The sequence below is a fragment of the Lissotriton helveticus genome, chromosome 12 (assembly GCF_964261635.1).
Source record: "Lissotriton helveticus chromosome 12, aLisHel1.1, whole genome shotgun sequence".
NCBI classification, from domain to species: domain Eukaryota; kingdom Metazoa; phylum Chordata; class Amphibia; order Caudata; family Salamandridae; genus Lissotriton; species Lissotriton helveticus.
The window spans coordinates 746,394,342-746,414,150 of record NC_136073.1 but is presented as its reverse complement, the minus strand read 5'-3'; the positions used below and the strand labels follow the sequence as shown (position 1 = coordinate 746,414,150).

General features: G+C 43.2%; 1 protein-coding gene across 2 annotated transcripts in view; it reads left to right on the top strand.

Annotated features, from left to right (window-relative positions):
- The window catches only part of NECTIN4 (nectin cell adhesion molecule 4), a 193,678-nt gene that overhangs the window by 142,968 nt on the left and 30,901 nt on the right, over positions 1 to 19,809 (top strand). For both annotated transcript variants that reach the window (XM_078670192.1, XM_078670191.1), the window contains exons 2-4: positions 7,151 to 7,504; positions 10,682 to 10,972; positions 19,061 to 19,175. In XM_078670192.1, the coding sequence (XP_078526318.1) occupies positions 7,151 to 7,504; positions 10,682 to 10,972; positions 19,061 to 19,175 (760 nt within the window). The remainder of the gene's footprint in view (positions 1 to 7,150; positions 7,505 to 10,681; positions 10,973 to 19,060; positions 19,176 to 19,809) is intronic.

The window sequence follows — 19,809 nt, the reverse complement described above, 5'->3', positions numbered from 1 at the left end:
CCTCCACTAGTAAACCTCTGGTACCACAAGATTTTTCACATCAAAATGTAGCCCATCCTGAGAAAGAGAGAGAGAGAGAAAAATGAGCGAGGCCACAAAAAATCCTTACTCTGCAACCCCAAACCAATTGTCCTAAAACGGAGTAAGGCTCGATCCCTGCTGGGAAAACAGGGGTCTCATTTTTCCTTGGTCCATGTTTGAATAACTGATGCATTCTGGGATTTTCCTTTGTGTTCTTTAAGTTGCGGGCCTCAGTATTGCTGCCAGTGCGTCTTGGGCCCTAGTGCACGGAACGAGGTGGCCCGCCTGGCTGCTGTTTGATTTATACAATACAGCAATAATCAGGGTTCAGTGGACCACTCAAGCCTCTGGGCCCTGGTGCCACTGCACCCGCTGCACCAATGGGCGCCACACTCCCGCTAGCCCTAATCATCCCATTGTCAAATCAGGCAGGCATCGAAAAACTGGACCAGACGAGCTACTCATGCGTGGACCTGGGAAACATTTCATCGCGGGGAGAAAGGTCGCCCACACTGAAGCGGATGTGAAGTAACCACTGTCTGCAGCAAGGAGTGTACATTTGGACCTGGGGCTTGGGCAGACACAGCCCCTCCTTTGGGCCCCACCTGGCCTCTGAATGTTGTCAGGTTCTGAGGACAAGGGCAGGACAGGACAGGGCTTCCGGACAAGCTGTGGTGACATGCTATGTATCCAGCCCTAAGGCTGGCATCTGGCTGAACTGGTTTTTCCAGTCCGGGGACAGCTGTCAGCTCCTTCTCACTAAGTGCTTTTTGACTTGACTTCTCCAGAAAGGTTGAGAATGTGAGCTACAAACAAGCCACGCCCAGACGCTCTGTAGTATGCAGGGTGTATAGACAGGCAGGGGCTGGGGCATTCCTCTGTGAGCACCAGGGACTCAGTGGTGGACTATTGAACCTTTCAGCTAAACTCAAACTCTGCTGAAAGGCCTGCAGGGCTGGGGCAGAGCCAGTCACCTGCCATAATCTAATAATTCTTTAGGGCGGCATCATGCACCGGCCTGGCCCCGCCCGTCGAGATGACCGCCCCCACCCCCCTACACAACACAAGTCAGGACCGGGACTGCCCAAGCCGCAAGGCCTGGGCAAGTGCTCCGGAGCCGGGCCCGAACTCCCATCCAGGTCCATCGGAATTAGGCTCCACAACCAGAAGGTCAGAGCCACAGAATAAGTGGGGAGGTGTACGATGTGGGAGGGGCTGATAAAACCCCCGCACTCACCATATGGATACTCACGCACGCAGAGTCCCCAGATCTACCCAAATCTCACCTCTCCCCCCTCAAATCCGTCCTCCATTCAGCAGCTTGCTTCATTTCAGGGTCCAAATGAAGTGACCACATCACTCCTATCCTGTCTTCTCTTCGATGGCTTCCCATCGAGGCAAGAGCTATTTACAAAACAGCCTGCATCACCCACAAAGCCTTGCATACTTCCTCCCCTCACTATCTGATGAATAAACTGAAATTGTCTGGAGGCTAGAGACCTTCTTGGAATGCAGAAAAGTTTCTGCTTGAGCCCCCCTCCTTCAAAAGGGAAAAATCGATGGCTCAATCGTTCTCAGGTAATGCGGTGAGAATCTGGAACTTGCTTTCTCCTTCGCTCCGTGCCACCACCTCCATCCAGATCTTCAAAGCGGACTTCAAATCTCTTCTATTCCAAAGACACTTTCAGAACTAATTCCTTCATTCTCAGACCCCGCCAGGAAATTCGTTAGTCATTGTAAATTTGTAATATATATAATTTTTTTTGTAGATTCCTTGCTTGCTGTGTTTGGTATTGTGTTCTTGCCTTCTATGTTTTTCCCTACCTCCTCCTGCTTGCTGTGTTTGATACTGTGTCCTGCTATTTTTGTAATGTTCTATTTTGTAACATTTCTCTCATGTAACGTAACTGGTTCTGTTGTACAGCGCTCTGACACCTTCGGGTAAAGTCCACGCTTTATAAAAATGCATTAAATAAATAAAAATCTGGGGACGCGACCCGCCCTACGGCGTGACCCGGAGGAACAAAGTGGAAGGCCAGATGGGCGGGGGCAGGTATACGTACGTTTACCTGACCCTTTGGGTACCGGAAGTGATGTGGTGTCAGACTTTGGGTACTCCCTCGGAGTCCACACAACTAGGACATGGTAATGTGCCTAATGTGGCACTAAGGTGGCAGCCCTTTTGAATGGGCACACAGCGTGTCTCGCGGGCAGCCTCATTTGACAAAGAGTCCCGCAACATGGATGTGTTGAGAACTGTCCATATTCTAGACACAACCGAGCTCCCCTTTAAGGCTGCCTTGTGACGTTAAAGGCCTACATCAGAGAGGATTTGCTATGAGTAGCTGTGAGTTACTCTTGTAGTTGCCCCGTTTTACTCCTCAATCCCACTAGTAAACCTCTGGTACTACAAGATTTGTCACATCAAAATCTATCTAAGTTTGTGCAACTCATGTTGTACTTCTGCCTTATTGCTGAATTCCAGGAGTAAGATGAGTGGCTACAAGAGTAAGTCACAGCAAACTCTTACTAAGTGTAAATTACTGTTATACTCCAGTGTAATCCTGAATTCCGGGAGTAAAGGAAGAGTACTACAAGAGTAAGTAACATCAAATGATTTCTAGGTGTGGGTTACTCTTGTAGTACTTCTGGTTGAACCTTGCATTTCAGGAGTAATTCCGGAGTACTACAAAAGTAAGTCACATCAAATACTCCTAGGTGTGCATTACTCTTGTAGAAGTCCCTGCTTAATCCTGAATTCCGGGGGTACTTCTCATCAAAATATTTCTAGGTGTGAGTTACTCTAGGAGTACTCCCGGCTTTGTCCTAAATTCCAGAAGTGATCCGGAGTAAATCACAGCTACATCTTTCTGAGTTGGGCCCTTTTGTAAATGACAAGTAGAGGAAGGTAAGTTCATGTTTTTTTTTAACCTCTATATGAATAAATCATGTTTTATATTCTTGACAGGTCCCTTATTACCACACTGTATGCCAAGGGCCTCCAAGCACGCTTACTCCTCCCTCGTGTCCTCACCGTTCCCTAACCCTGCTGCTCCCACATCAGCCACAGGTTACCTCCATGAGATTGTTTTTGAGAGTTACATTGAGGCAAATTTTCTTTCTCATAGTTGGGCCCACAGCATTGAGACGTACTCGCTCTTTAGTCATTAACCACAACTACTTGTGATGGCGTCCAATAGGAGACGGCGCCTGTTGGCATTTGACTCAAGGCACTTCACAGTAGTTAGATGCGTGCCTTTTCTAGAGGGAGGGGATGACCTCAGATGACCTGGGGAAGTGGATAGTGATCACGCATCCATGGGACACTCGCAGTCTCAGCTCCGTCATAGGCTAGGCTGCGAGCCCGGCCGCCCAAGACTTAAAACAGCCCGGGAAATGTTTTAATACCGGTCCCATATTCTACTGCAAGCCCTACTCTCTGCATGAACATGGGGGTTTGGTATATGCTTCATTAAAAAAAAGCAATGGATTTTACAGTATTATGTTCGAAATGTATTGGCTAAATATCCATCGTTTTTACTGACAATGTTGAAGAGTAGCACCTTATGTACTGTTTCTTGGGTGAAATTGTTGAAAAAGTTGTACCAAAGCGCTTATCATGCTAAGTAGCGTTGAGAAGGGTTTTCTGAGTCCACCTTTTTTTTATTTGCATCTACTTTGTGACAATGTCTTGGGCTAAAGCTGTGGTGGCATGGTGAGCAAAAGAACAATGGATTTAACCCAGATCTCTTGACGGGGGGTGAATGTTTTGATTTGTTCCACATTCCATCCATCAATTATGTGTCTTTTGCTTTCTTGTTCTAAGTGCGCCAGGTATGCCAAGAAGTGGGTCCCGGGCTCACTGTGCCACTGGATTAAAGCTAGCCTGGCTGATGAGGGGTAATACCCCGAAACCGGTCCCAGGATGCTTGTTTCTGGTCCAGGGAGTACCTGGTTTGGCAGTTCGGGCTGGACTGTTCCCATGAGGAACAGGGTCAAGACTGGTTTGCATATGGTTGGGTCTAAACTGGGGTGGCAAAGTGAGCTAAATAACAATGGATTAAACCCAGATCTGTTGACTGGGGGTGAATGTATGATTTGCTCCATATTCAATCCATCAATTGTGTATCTTTTGTGTGTTGGGCTATGGCTCTAGAAATTCGAAATAAATAAACTAAAAAAATAGAGTCAAGAATTCCCTATTGGAGAAATGGGTGCTACATACAAAATAATAACATAACCTAATATAATAACAAATGGGGAAAATGCCTGCTGTTTTCTCAAGGTTGCTTTAGGGTCCTGTGTCGACAGTAGCTATAGGAGCAACTCTTTGGCCGCCCGCATGCCAAAGCTTTTCCAGTTCTCACATGGCCTGTACAGCCTTGTACCTATGTTCCAGAAGGCATGCTTAGTGCAGAAATGCCAATATACAAACTTACATTGTGGAGGGGGCTCGTAGACAGATAGAGACACAAGGAATTACAGCATCTACCATCCAGTTGTAGACACCGACGCCCCTTTTGTTTGGGGTCTGGGTCAGTTTCTTAATCCTCTGTAGTCTGAGTTCTCCAGATTGAACTACTGTCAGCCACAGTGCCATACAAATTCACCTCCATTAGTTCTCTTTTCCATCGAATGACCACTGTGACCACTGACCTACTTTATTGTATACACTCTCTTTGTATGTTTTGTCAGCCCTGAATATTTTTTAAAACCTGCGTCTGCTGTGTTTACTTTAAGAGTAGTCTCTACATGCCTTACTTTCCTTGTATACTCTGAACGGTTTCAGATTCTCTTGCCCAACCTCCCTTGAACAGCGTATGTCTTTTTTGTAAGCAGGACGCGTCCACCTCACAGGAGGTCTGAATGGGCTCGCCCTCTCCTTGTCCCGCACACACTTCCCTAGCTCTTTTACAAGTCACTCATCAACTCAACCGCTTGCCCTTCAGACAAAAGGCTTTGGCCGTTGAAGCTGTCGCTCTTCGTCTGTCACCAGACAAGTTCATGAGACTGGTTAGCGAAAGTGTGACGAGAAAGGAGAGCCGTCAACCGCACCCTACCTCTGCATGCTGCGTTGGTGGCGGTTCCGCAAGCAACTCCACCTCCTAGTCAAGATGGGTGCATTTTCCACTCGTGATCTTCATCGGTCTGTTTGCCCTGATGTACATAATCCCAAAGGCGAATGTCTCTGGCAACTGATGCAGTCACTCCTCACCTGTCATTAACAGAGTTCATGAAGCATGCCTTGAGTAAGGAGAGCTCTTGACCGTGCTCAACCGCTGCTTGTTGCGGTGGTGGTGGTGGTGTGGGAAGCATATCCACCGCCTCGCCAACCAAAATGGGCGCATTTCCCATGAATGGTGACCTTCATCAGGCACTGCTTGCCCCAATGTATATTCTCCCATGGACCAGTCGCAACTGACAGAACTGCAGGTATACATCATGTCACTTTCCACTACCACTAAGGCCGTAAACACTAACACTGGGCAGGAGAAATCTGTCACGTCCTTTCCCTCCTTATGCGCCCTATGTGATGTTCAGTAGAACGTTTGACAGACCAAAATTGTGCTAGTTTTAGGCCCAGCCCCATGTACTAGGGTCACTGTAATGCTCATTTTTGTATCTGATTTGTCCAACGAACAGGAATTTACCCCATTCAATTTTGAACCGCTTTGCTAGTGTTTGTTTGCAGTTAAGGAGTCTGCCGCAGTTAGTAGGTACCAGGTGCAGAGCATGCAAGATCCCGGGCATGCAAAAGAAGGTGCGGTTTTCCCGAACCAGCTTGTTGACTGCATGTGTGAGTGTGTGTGCATGTTTGTTTGCATGTGTGTCTTTGTGACCATGCATGCATTAATACATATTTGCATGTATGTATATGGATGCACGCGTAAATGCATTCATGCAGGTGTCTGAATATGCGCGGATGGCTAGCCATCCACGACTGTGGACATATGTTCATCACTAAATATCATTCAGTGTGTGTGTTGTTGTATGTATCCTAGTATATGTGGAGGCATGCATGCACTTGGTCATGGATTCATGTGTGTAAATTGAATTTAAGAGTAGAATTATCAACAAACATAAGCATGTTTTATCAAAACTATATTTTTACTTCCCCAGTCCCAAGATGTTATTTTGAATTACAAAGTTGAAAACAGTGAGTTGATTTGCCACGCCTCAAAACCTACGATGGGCACAAACTGAATCTGGGGGTGATTACGGAAATAAATCCTCTCCTCATTACATGTGATTCTTGGATGAATATTGTAAGGGAGTAAGGTGGGGGTCGCTGCACACAGGGGTCGCATACAAATGGCTGAACACAAGAACAACTGACACCACACGCTTTGGATAGTATTGTGGACCGGAAGCCACGAGCAACTTCCGTCCGTTTATTTATAGCCTTCTGGCCACGCATGGCCAGAAGGTGCTACAAAGTGTGTAGGTGCTTCCGGGTCTCAGCCGAGACCCGCGAAACACTAGAGCGCCACAAATATGTCAACACAAATAAATGATTTAAGGTTGGAGAGTGGTTCTCCTCAGTCTTCCATCTTCACAAGATTTAGCAAACCTGTGACTTGCGAGCTGGTATTTGCAGACCAGCAGTAAATCTGTGTTTTGTGTGGAGGGTATTCTTAGAGACGACATGCTCTCCAGCTTCCTGGAGCAAAAATTGAATTTATATTGAATGTGCTTACTAGCTTCCTGTCGCAATCTTTATTTTGTAATCTAGCATTCATAGGTGGATTAAAGTTTTCACGTCCTTTATTGTTTTGACATTGCTGTTTTCTTCCAAATGTTTGCTATTTCATGAAAAAATTAGGTTTCAACTTGTACTTCTCCGCCTATGTTTAGCAGGTGCCCTATAGGCAATGCATTGCTGTCATCATCCGGCTTTCCGCCTCAGACTGTTTTCCCTTTCTCCATTCTTACAAATAAATGCAGAAAGAAAAGCACACATCTTTCATCCATATTTAACCATAAGAATGACACTCCAAGAGTCTGAGTCATAGATGGGATGTACACTCAAGTTTCCTATAGTATCCTCTGTGTTGTGATCTGGTAGTCATAGAGTGGGGATCCTGTGGAGGTTCCTGTAGTAAACCTATGCTTTCGCTTTGTCTTCTAGGCTGCTTGTCGGGAGTGGTGGAAACTGAAGATAGCATCACCGCAGTATTGGGCTTGGATGTCGAGCTGCCATGTTACTACCGGGCCAAAGGGGCAGAGAAAGTGTCTCAGGTGGCATGGTCCAAAAAGACCAGCTCCGGGCAGTATGAGGCCGTTGTTGTCCTCAATACGGAATATGGAGCCTATGTTGAGAGCCCCTATAAGGACCGGGTCAAAGAGCAGTCGCCCATGGTCCCGGAGGATGGATCGATCATCCTGAAGAACGCCGTGCAGGCGGACGAGGGCACCTACCAATGTCGCTTCAACACCTTCCCTGCTGGAAACTTCGAAGCGAGCCTGAAATTGACAGTATTGGGTGAGTCTGATGTACTTCTTGGGCAAATGTGTTCAAGGATGCAATAACATTGTGTTGAGGATAGAAGGGTATGAATTCTCTTCAATGGCTTTATTTTTTCGAAAAAGGCACAAGAGTGGCAGATGCGGTCTTGATTGGAACTGGGACTGAACCACTCCCCAGCCTCCCTTGTCACCCCATTACCCCTTGCTATCCATCCCTTATGGCTACTGAAAGGTTGTTCATCTCTGAGAACCAAGAGACTTGTTTTACAGTGGAGCAATTGCGTTTCATAAAGCACCTTGATGCCAATGCTGCAATCTCTATTAGAATACTGGAATGTTGGGAGCTCTGTTTAAACCAAGGAAGTGCTCCGGGCTTCAAATGGCTGGTAGAAGCCCGGAGCGCCAACATTCTAATATTTGACTTTGCTCACAGCCTTTGCTGTGAACAAAGACCTCTCGGAGCCCGAGGGGATTTAAACCCCCTCGGGCTCCAAGAAGTGCTTCTTTTGACGAGCGGGCTCTACCGGCTATTAAAGGCTCCCACTCTTGTTAAAGGCTCTCGCCTTCGGGTCGGGCCTTTAACGCTGGAGCGGTACTTTAATGGCTGGTAGTGCTCGCTACTGCAGGCTCTAAGGCTATATTAGAATATTGGAATGTTGGTAGCTCCATTGAAAACAATGGAGTGCTCCAAGCTTCTAATGGCCGGTAGATGCGCGGAGCGCCAACATTCTAATGCTTGGTCACAGACGTTGCTGTGAACAAAAGGCCTCACGGAGCCCGAGGCAATTTCAATAACCTCGTCACTGTGAGGCCTTTGTTTAACAATTTCTAACATTCAGCCCTTTAGGGGCAGAATGTTCTAATAGCCTTAGAACCCTCTGTAGCAGGTTCTATCGGACATTCACCCGCCTTCAGCTTGGCCCTTAATGCTGGAGCGGGCTTTTAATGGCCGGTAGAGCCTGCTACAGCAGGTCAAAGGCTATATTAGAACATTGGAATGTTGGGAGCTTCATTCAAAGAACATTAAGTGTCTCAGAGACAATAATGGCTGATACAGACCTTCTGCTTCAACATTCCAATGCGTTTCTTTGTGTTTCTCCTGTGTATTCTGGAATATTCTACCTTTAGTTGATGAAATGTTGTAATAGCGTCATTGGCTTTCTGCCTCGGGCAATAGCGGTTGCTAAAGCAGTCTCCCTCACTATAAGCCGGGCCTTTAATAACCGCTTTAGCCCATGCCAGTCTGCTATAATGCTTAAGAGGGCATGCTACATGTGGGACACATGAACAGGTGCACCTTGTTAATGTGTATGCTATACACGATCATTTCTATCCACCGCTAAGCAACAATGGCATCCACTCTCTTTAAAATTATACAGAATCAATGCATGAGGTTTGGTATGAAGGTGAAGGGAAGGAATGTATGTGTAAGAGAGTTTGTGCAAGTACCATAACCATCATGGTGAGGGCCTTAGTCCTTCTTCAGTACAAATTCCTGTTCAGCCACAAAGGTGAATTTGCACACAAATCTGGATTTTGATTTTTGTGGTTAATACTACATCTATAACTTAATCCTAGCATGATTTTTACCAGAGAAATGTGCCTTAATTTGTACAGAGGAGCCCATATCATTCAGAGTTTTCACATGTCAATTAGAGAGAAAACGTCTACTACAGTGGATATAACAGAATCCGTTGGTATCGGTAATTACGGGAATGATTTTACCACATCAGTTGACACAGGAAAGACTGAGCCCCACTGAAGAACAATATTCTGATCTAATGCTTTCGAATGTTCTTGTCTTGAACTTTGTAGAAACACAGGTTGATTGTAAGCACTTTCAAAGATCAGAAGGAGGGGATGAAAGGGTAAGGGCAGGTTGGGACAACATCTTGAGAGAAGCACGTAATTGGTTTCTTAAAAAAATCCAAGGTTTAGTAGCATTGTTTTGAGTTCAACAAAGACGAATGAGTGAGTTCATTTTTATCACATCCTGCACTCTTTGAAGCCTGTGAAGGAGAAAGTGAGTTGGCACGCATATTATTATAGCAAACATTGAAAAACATTTCACCGTGCTGAGGAAGAGCCTTTTGTTTGAGGACAGGAACGAAACATGTCAGTTCCTGGTAACAGAATACCATTAACTGATCTTTTGGAGTGGCACTTATTGTGTGCCACTCATATCGAATTAATGATGGTCAAAAGTAAATCAAGAAAGGATAAGAGGAAAGATCTAGGAAACCCGAAATCTCACAGTCTTACTTTCTAGGCACAATAGTGTGAAATGGAAAGTGTCTTGTATTTGCTGGAGCTGTGATAGATACATTTAATCTATATAGGTGGCATGGAGTTACAGGTCCTGCTCTTGAGACGGAGGCAGATTTTAACCACCATCTTTTAACTTTCTCAGTGCTCAGCTCACCGTAAGGCAGATGAGATAACCCGAGGTGGACTCCAAACAACAGTAACCATTAGTCGGCCATTTTGGTGAAGGAAAAGGCTTATTTATCTATGGTGTTATGACTAGATGATTCACTTGAACCTGTTTGTAGATAGATTATACAATGCCATAGGTATTTATAATTCTACATAGAATAAAAATGAACTGACCCGGGTACAATTGATGTGCATATGATAAAACGCACCATGCATGTCAACAATATCCCTAAATGTAGCTTAATAATTACACAGAAAACAGTAGATGGTGCATAGTGATAGCCGTCAAAAAGAAAGAGTGAACCCAAAATGTTTGTTTATAAAATAGCAATAAATCAGATGGTGAAAACAAGTTGATAAAATTGTATGCTGCAAAACTCAAAATGGTATGCTCTCAACCTTGGGGAAAATCTACTGTAATAGGAAAGCGAGATAAGTTAACATTGTTTAAATGTTCACATTCATTAAAAAAATGTAACGGTTCACTGATGCCTAATAAATAAATTGAGTTGTTCCAGTTAATCACATTTTATAGAATTCTTCATCAAATACACAGTCTCCAGTTGCTGATGTTCATGATACGCCAATGGGGATTCGTTGCCCGGTGTTCTAGGTTACTGTAGTCAACAGACATTATGAATTTCTAGTAACTCATAACAGTGATATACATTGCCAGCTGTTGCCAGGTAACCATGCCTAACTAAATAATGTATGTTTTTGATTTGTAATTTTGTGTTTGTCTTTCCATCTCTTCTAGTTCCACCACTTCCTTCTTTGAACCCAGGGCTCCAGTTAACAGAGGGTCAAGGGAAGACCCTTGCTGCTTCGTGCACCGCAGAAGGAAACCCCGTCCCCCATCTGTCGTGGGAAACAGAGGTGAAAGGGGAGGCGGCCACGCGAACAGCGGTACACCCACGCTCGGTCTCAGTGACCAGCGAGTACTACCTGGTGCCCCACCAAGGCATGAACGGCAAGACATTGACCTGTGTCATCTCTCATCCAGGGCTTCAGGAAGAGAAGAAGATCACGCATGTGCTTCGAGTCGGATGTATGTAATGCGACGCTCCTTGATAACTATCTACCTGTTGTTCTACGTGTATCGGTCATGTGGGCTACATTGAAAATAATGGACCTTTAAAGTTCATAATGTTACTTTTTTGTAATGGTGTTTCTTCTAGGCATGATTTGTATGGACCATGCATTTGTGTTCTGAGATGCCAATAAGGCATTTATCAAGGGGCTATAACACTACACATGATTAATACAGAGATGGAAATTGTCTAGTGACTCAATAGATTAGGTCTTAACCTAAGCTATAACAATCTGCCAGTCATATAAGGCATGGCTATGTTTTATTGTTATATTTTGCACATCTGGAGTGGAAAATAATTGTGATATTATGAAATGGAAAAGGGGCAAACATGTTTGCAATGGAAACTAAGAACAGAAACTCATTCTAGCAGATAGTTAATGAGCAAGGATATCCACAAAAAAGGAGAGTTGAGAAGGTATTCAGGAAATATGATGTGGGGTTGCAAAATAAAATGTTTGCAATAGGAATATATCCCTATTTAAAGCGTAGGTATATCATGCACACTGTTTTCTGTGGGACTTAAATTACTTTAGACTCAAGCCAGGTTTTACACAGTTGCATTACACACTACGACCCAATTATGATTTAAACCATCTTGCGTGGGTTTCTGAGGAAATGTAACTGAACGCAGCGGCTTGCGCTGCGTTGCCCTACATTTTGTAGTTGTAGTTCCATGGGTGGAGCATAGACGTTTCCGTTCATCCACCCATGGAATGTGATACAATACCACCTTTGTTTGCCCCCACTGCCAGGAGTCAATTGGGGCATATCGGAACAGCCTGCAGTCCTGCCGCCACCACCGAGAGTCATCTGGGGGCCATTATTGCACAGGGAGACGCCGGCGGGGAGTTCCACTACAACTCCCAGCATCCCCTGCGCATTGCACGTCGCGCACGGAGCCAGCGCGCCAGGAGGCGCTTAAAGGGTCGCTTGGGCTCCCGCAGCGCGGGCCGCGCACGGGCGCAGCCCGGATCAAGGGCGGGCCCGTCTGAGCCCGTCCGAGACAGGCAGAGACTGGGCTGGGCCACCCCCCGAAAATTGTCATCATTTTAAGACTTTATATCTTTTATTTTTTTATCTATATTGTTTATTAATTGAATCTATTTCCTGTCTTGTAAGGGGGTAACTCTGTGATAAAATATAGCCTAGTTTGCTAGGGAAATTGCGTCAAGAACAGGGAAAGGTAGAAAGGCAGTAAATGGAGGGGCGGGAGGGAGCGTTACTGGGACTTTGGACAAGTTTATAACTAGGACCACTTCAGTCCTGGAGCACAAAATCGCTTTGACTGAACGCCGCCTGTCCCTAGAACCTATGTACCTGAGACGCTCATCGCTGGGAGGTTTAGCATTAGCCCCCTCTCCAAACCAAGTGATTGCTCCTACTTTGGATCCCGCTATTAATTTGGTGGATGGAAATAGCTAATATTTGCAAAAGGAATTAGATCGGTCAGTAACTCAGGAAATTTGTGCTACTGTAGCAATAAGTGATTCACCTATAGATAATAGTTTGAATGCCTCTGGGTTGTGCATTTCCACTAGGTCGACATCTATGGTCAATATTAATCCTCAACTATCAAAACCTTTAATAAAGAGGAAATGTGGAGGGGCCATACAAAGGGGTGGTTGTACAAAGAAGACCAAAGTTTCAAAAATAACTAATGCTCCTGTAAAACCAACAATGGAAGCTATTAATGTGTCACCATCCCCGTCTACTATTCCTTCTCCAAAGGTATCCTCTGTTAAAGCGGTAGATCAATCTAGATTTATGGTTCAAAGTACAGAGGGCCTGTTGGGGAAACTGGTTAAATCACTTATGCTGCCTTTGATGGAGAGATCCAAAAGGATTAGCGAGAAGTTAGGGATGCTTGAACAAGTTACTCAAGCTAACTCTGTGTTATTGAAAAAGCTAGTCGAGACAAGAGTAATTCAACCAGTAACATAAGCTATAACTACAGACGAATCAACAAGTAGGCCTAGTGGGATTCTGCTTATAACTCCAAATAAATCTGCTCAGCTATTAAATGGCGTGGAACAAGGTATTACAACATCAGCGGGCAGTTCAATGGCCACAGGAAGAGGGGGGCGACTAGAGGGCACTGGGACGGGGGCTGGAAGTGGAACGGGGGAAGCAGAAAAGAGCGACAAAAACATGATGAGAGCTGAGGAAATAGCCCAAATGGATATAGAAAAAGGTAGTTCCCTGAGAATAGATCTTCCTCCGGACTCCTATCCTTATGTAATTGTTTTATCTGGGGTCCCGAAGTTAGGATATCATAAGACAGAGACATACCATGAACTAAAAAATAAGGTTACCTTCTGGTTAAATAAAAACAGACCCCTCCGACCGGATTTACATGGAGAAATCCAAAAAGTGCGTAGAGTGAGTTGGGTGGGTCACAGAAGAAAGGAGTTGGATGGGGACTGTATTATTGTCAACTTTAGGGACAGGCGTGTAGTCCAGTATATAGGCGTTTTTCATTACCAAAGAGGATTAGGTGGCATTTATACTCTTGATCTACGTTACTTTTATCCATCCTTTTTTCCTGTCCCATTGGGCTCCATACCCCCTGATAGACGACGAGGAGGCCCCATGACTCTGTCTGAAAACCAGTTCAATATTCCAACAGCTAACCGCTTTGAACTGTTCTCTGGGCTTGAAGGGGTAGATTGACCGTGTACAGAGAAGGTCACTGTTAAATCTATGGAGAACTCAATTAATGAGATCCCAGTGGCCAATGACATCATAGTGAGAGCAATTCCCTTACTAGTGGCCCCTTGGACAAGTAATGAGGCATTGAACCCTGGAAAACTAGGCAAATTAATAAACGAAGATATTGGAATGTACAATACAGATATACGTACCCATATTGTAGATGAGTGTGCCGAGATTGTACAAAATGAGCAAAATAAGTTGAATAAGAGTTATTGGCCTATTATATTTTGGAATGTTTCAGGATTAAGATCTAAGGCAAGTAATCATATGTGGGTAAAGCTTATAAACGAATATGATATAGTTAGCCTACAAGAGACCTGGGCAGTAGAAGCGCATCATTTGAGCGGCTTTAAAACCATATTCTCACCAGCAATAGGCTCCGTACACGGCAGAGCCAAAAGAGGGCTGTGCACTTATGTATCCAACCTTTTTAAATGTGAAAAAATAGAGATATCGCGGAGTAAAAGATTTTATCATATGGTTAGGATACATATTAATAAAACGTTGTGTTTGATTATCGTGAATTTTTATAATAATGTTCCCCTGGAGGACATTGAAGTAATCTTGAAAACCCTAAAAACAGATATTAACTGTTTGTGAGGTGGGAAAGCCAAAGAGACTGTAGTCGTCTGGGGTCGTCTGGGGTGGTGATTTTAACTGTCCACCATGTAAGAGAAGAGAACAGGGGACTTGTGGTTTGATGTTGCATAGGGATTCTAATCTAATGCATTTTGACCACACTGTTTGTGGGGATTTTCTAAATGACATTATTTTTTCATGTGACTTGGGTTTTGCTAATAGAATGTGTCAACCCGAGATCCCATTCTCTCCTACATTTAATGGTAGAGGAGTGTTTTCAATTATTGATTTTATATTGATATCTTCTGGCTACAGAGAGAATGTCTTAAACTTCAAAACATTGGATAATCCTTTAAGCGACCATTTTACTATAAGCGTTGACGTTTTAAATCCTCATTTTGATCAGGAGCATGATTGCTCTCACAAGCAGTACCTGGGTAACATCGCCTTAAAAACTCAAAATGGGTGTTCAGTAAAATGGTTAAAGGTAGTCCCCGAAGAATTTCTATGTCATTTAATTAGGAAATGTGAAACTAGTTTTAAAGTTTGTTTGGATGAGACAGTTAAGAAAACGGAAATAATTAAAAATTTCGAGATAATTACCTCACAAATTAAGGCTAGTCTGTGGGTAGAAGTTAAAAATGCAAAAGAAAAACCGTCAAGCTGGTTTGACACAGCCTGCACTAAGGCTTATTCCCACCTTAAGCATGCCTTAAGTGAACCCGTTAAGGATAGGACTCTCATTAGGGACCGACGAAGGATATATAAGGCAGCTTTAAAAAAGAGAATGGATGCCTTGAAAAAGGAAGCATGGGACTCACTCTGTGTGAGATTCGGCAGCCTTCTGGAAGGCAGTAAACGCCCCGTTTTTTAATGTTAACTCTAAAGCGAGGATAGAGATAGCCATTCCTGAGACTGAATGGGTTAGGTTCTTTGAAACTCTGTATAGTGCACCAACATCATCAGAGCAATTACCCAATGAGTATGTAGAGGAGGGAGTGATCGTGCCTCACAATAATAAAATGAATTTGAGTATCACCCTTGAGGAAGTGATTTTGGGCATTAAAGCCAGTCTGGGAGGTAAGGCGCCGGGCCCTGATGGGGTTCCGGTTGACTTTTTTAAGAATAACATGGCTTTATGGGCCCCACTCCTCCCTCAACTTTTTAATGCTTCTTGTTCAGTTGGCCTGGTATCGACATGGTTTGATTCTATCATTATACCATATGTTGCGCGTGCTATCGCCCTATATCATTATTAGACTCAACCATTAAAATCCTTGGCAGAGTGATTTTAAATAGGTTACAAATATGGGCTGATGAGCAGACAATAATTAGTGACCTCCAATACGGCTTCAGGAAAAGGCCTTGGCACTGTTGACCAGGGCCTTAACCTGTATATTCTTTTAGAGAAATATACCAAAGCAAAGGGCGGACGGATGTTTTTAACTTTTGTGGATTTATCATCTGCCTTTGATTGTGTTACCCATAGCAAGCTATGGTTGATTTTGGAACGTTTGGGGGTTGAGGAAAATATTATTCTATTCCTTAGGAATCTTTATCAAGGGGCTAGGGCTTCTATAAGATTTGGTAAGAACGGCGAGTGTACTCAGACATTGAAGATAGCTAGAGGAGTCCGGCAAGGATGTGTCCTTGCCCCTTTTTTATTTTCCATCTATATCAATGACTTAGAAAGGACGTTACTACAGGAATGTCGGGATATGCCATTTGCATCACATCGTCCAATACCCGCATTATTATATGCAGATGACGCGGTACTGATGGCTAGGACTCCACAGGCTATGCAAAAAATGATATCGTCTTTTACAAATTTTATGACCAGATTGGATCTAAAAATCAATTGTACTAAAACCTTCTGTATGAATTGCGCTTCAGGGGCAGTTAAAATAAAGAAAACTATGTACATTGATTCTAAACCTTTGGATTTTATTCAAACTTTCCCGTATCTGGGTATTCTGTTCCATCAATCTGGTCTTTGGACTACTGCAGTAAAAACAAGGAGATTACTGTTCTCCAAGTCTATAATGGCCCTGATAACTTTTAGCAGGAAAATGTGGAGAAAACCGATCAAAGAACTGTTATGTATTTACAAAGCAACTTGTGTTGCAATTGCTATATATGGTGCGGGTATTTGGGGACATGCTAATGTGAAAATGTTGCAGGTGGCTGAAAACAGTTTCCTGAGATATCTTTTATCTGTCCCGGATAGTGTGTCCACTTATATTTCCCACGCTGAACTCGGACTTTCATACCTAGAAGATGTAATCAAGGTACAACTGATTCTTTTGTGGCATAGGGTATGGACCACCGAGGAGTGTTTTAACCGCTTCATCTTGAGGGATGCAGTAAGTCTCGATAACGCTCACAAGATGAAATTGTTACATTACGTAAAGACGTTCCTTATAGAAATAGGTCATCAAGATTATTATGAAGATCCATCACTGATGAACCTGATCCCCAGGAAAGTATTGAAAAAACTTTGTATGACTTTCCTGGTGGATCTTAGGAACAAAGTGGAATTTACTAAAATTTTGGTGGTTTCCCATCAGTTAATATTGACCACGAATGATACCCAACCATATATTACATTGCAGATGAGAGACTTCGAAAGGTTTTTATTAACACGTTTTAGATTTAATATCCTATTTAGGCTACTAAGTTTTCCCACTATGAATGATTGGTCAAGGCAACTTATCAAATGCCCATGCGATGATTTGTCCAATCAATCTGATATGCATATTTTGTTCTTTTGCAAATTGTACACAATCCCTAGGAAAAGATGGATATTGCCCATATTAAAGTATATGGAGTTTAGACAGTGTCGTCCTGCCTTTTTAGCTATCCAGAAGTTAGATAATATATTTATTGTTGCATCTGTCTCAGCTTTTTAAAAAAATGTTTTTAGATCACGGAAATCAATACTTGTATGAATTTGTAATGAGCCTATTGTACTGTAAATTATTGACTTTTTATCTTCCTTTTAAATTGATTGTGCTTTTATTGTACTTTTATGGTTATCAATGAATAATAACCAAATAAAGTTATTGAACTGAACTGACACAATACCAGATTTACTGAAATCAGTAAACCTGGAATTGCTCCAAAACGGCATGCCACCCAGGATAAATATATTTATTTCTCCTTGTTGTTTCCTCTTTCTTTGTGGGATGCATTGTACATCACACATAGAAAGGGAAAATTGGCTCATAGGGTTGCTTTTTGCACAAAGGTATCCCTGACCTGCACAAAAGCCATACTACCTGTATCGGAAACCCCCTTGCACCATGGTGGAAGAGAGCCTGTTTTGGCCCTGGGCAGCCTCAAGTGCACCAGCGCCGGTAGAGAGCTGAAGAGTGCCTAGAGAACGCGATAGAAATTGGAGGTGGCGGGCGTCTGTATGAGTGGAGCGGATGACTAATGCTGTTAGATTGACAGACAGCAGAGATTAAAATAATATAGAAGACACCTCTGGAAGTGATTACTTGGGAGCCTTTTCTTCCGTCCCCCGCCTATAGTTTTCCTGGTAGAAGAAGATACCGACTACGTTTCATAAAGAATCGGTCCCTAGAAAGATATGTGCCCCGGGTGGCATTTTTGATGGACCTCCTTAGGTTGGTTTCAATATGTGCTTACTCTGAAGCCCAAGTTCTGATGAGGCCCGGAAGTTGGTGGGCTGAAACACGTCGACAATACAGTGGTAGACACTCATAAACATTTTTGATTATATAAATAATTTCAGGGGCATCTTTTGAAAAGATAAGGACATAAGTTTTGACCCTTAAATGCTCGACCTATAGAGTGATCTTTTATTTTAGGAAAGCTCAGCAGGGTATTTTTGTGTATAGAGCATCCTCTTTGAACGATAGGGCTATGAGAGACAATAAGTAAGGTTTATATTTTGTGGTGTTTGTTTATGCGGACTTTGTATATATATGTCTATTGTGATAAATGTTTGTATATATACATGTAAATATATTGTTTATGTGAGTCTTCACGCATAAAAATACAGAAGATAAAAAAGAAAAAAACATGGCAATAAATATATATTTTTTGCTCTGCAAACATTTGACATCTGTTTTCTAGCCATACCTGTGGTCAGTGATTCCTTGTAAATCAGTAGATTGATTCTTAAGATTGATTCAAGAGGGAGAGGTAATTCATAGTATCTCTCCAACATATTGTTGTTTGATTATTTGTTCCGTGGCATTAGTTTTTTTGACATATTCGTGTATAGACCCAGATGCCAAAGGGTTATATAGGGTACCCCCTGTGTAAATATATATATATCTTAGTAGAGATGGCACTCTTCAGCTCTGTCCGTTCACTCAACACAGCACAGCAGCTTTGCTTGCTTCTCTGCATGAACGTTTAGTAAATGTGCCCCTATATTTGGGGATATTTGATTCCTTGCAGGATGTGGGCTATTTCATGTCGCAAGTAGAACTGCTCAACAACTACTTTGTCATTAATACTCAATTACATACATTCGGAGGCGTATGTTGAATGTGGTCCCAGATTTCCCATGCTTTGCTGTGATATCTTTCCACAGTCCTTCATTTGATTGTACCATTCCAAATTTGTCTTTTTTCCCCATTGTGTCTTTTTGCTTTCCTTCTAGTTTGCTAATTGGTCCTAAACACCTTCTCCGATATGGCTTCAAAATCTTCTTACTTCTGTAATCTGGCAAGCAGACTTGCTTCAAGGCACTAACCCTCATTTCCCCTTTATTCACAGACCTCTCTGATGCCTCCCTCCTTGGACAAGAGGAGGACTGGTTCGTGGGCAGAGTAGGCGCCTCCCTGAAGTGTGCTGTTGAAGGACATCCAAAGCCAGTATACAACTGGACCAGGTAATGCCTTGTGCTAGAACTGTGCCAGTGCCGTCATGTCCAACGCAGACGTACTGTTCTTGATGTACATATGTGACAACCAGTAACTGGGCAGAGATGGAGAAAATTGAGAAATCAAGCATGGGTTCGAAGCGGCGTCTTGCAAACTGGCCTTGTGGTTGGAGTTGTGTACATATAGTTTCAAATACTGTTTGGTCGTAGTGCAGAATTCAGCAAATGTGATTGGAGGTACTGTATTGTGATTGGAGGCATGGTAAAGTGATTATTAATGGCTCATTATTACACATTAATCCTTGGGCTATCAGCAGTGTGTGTATGAAGTCTGGAAGGGATGGCCAGCACTTTGAACAATATGAAGAATGCAGTTTTTAATTTATGATTTTATTTAGTTTTTTCAATTGCACAGGCATCAGCATATGTTCAGGCACTAAAACTAATAGGAACCAATTGGAAAAGTGGTAGAGACACTGTGAACTAACAGACTAGGAAAGTTTTCAACCCCTGCCTGGAAGCCAACTGGTTACTCAGTTTTCTAACTCCAGAGTCCGTTTGTTCCAGAGTTTGTGTCACAAGAGTGACAAGATTGATCCTCTTTACATGTCATTCCTAACATAAATTGATGCTCAGATAGTAA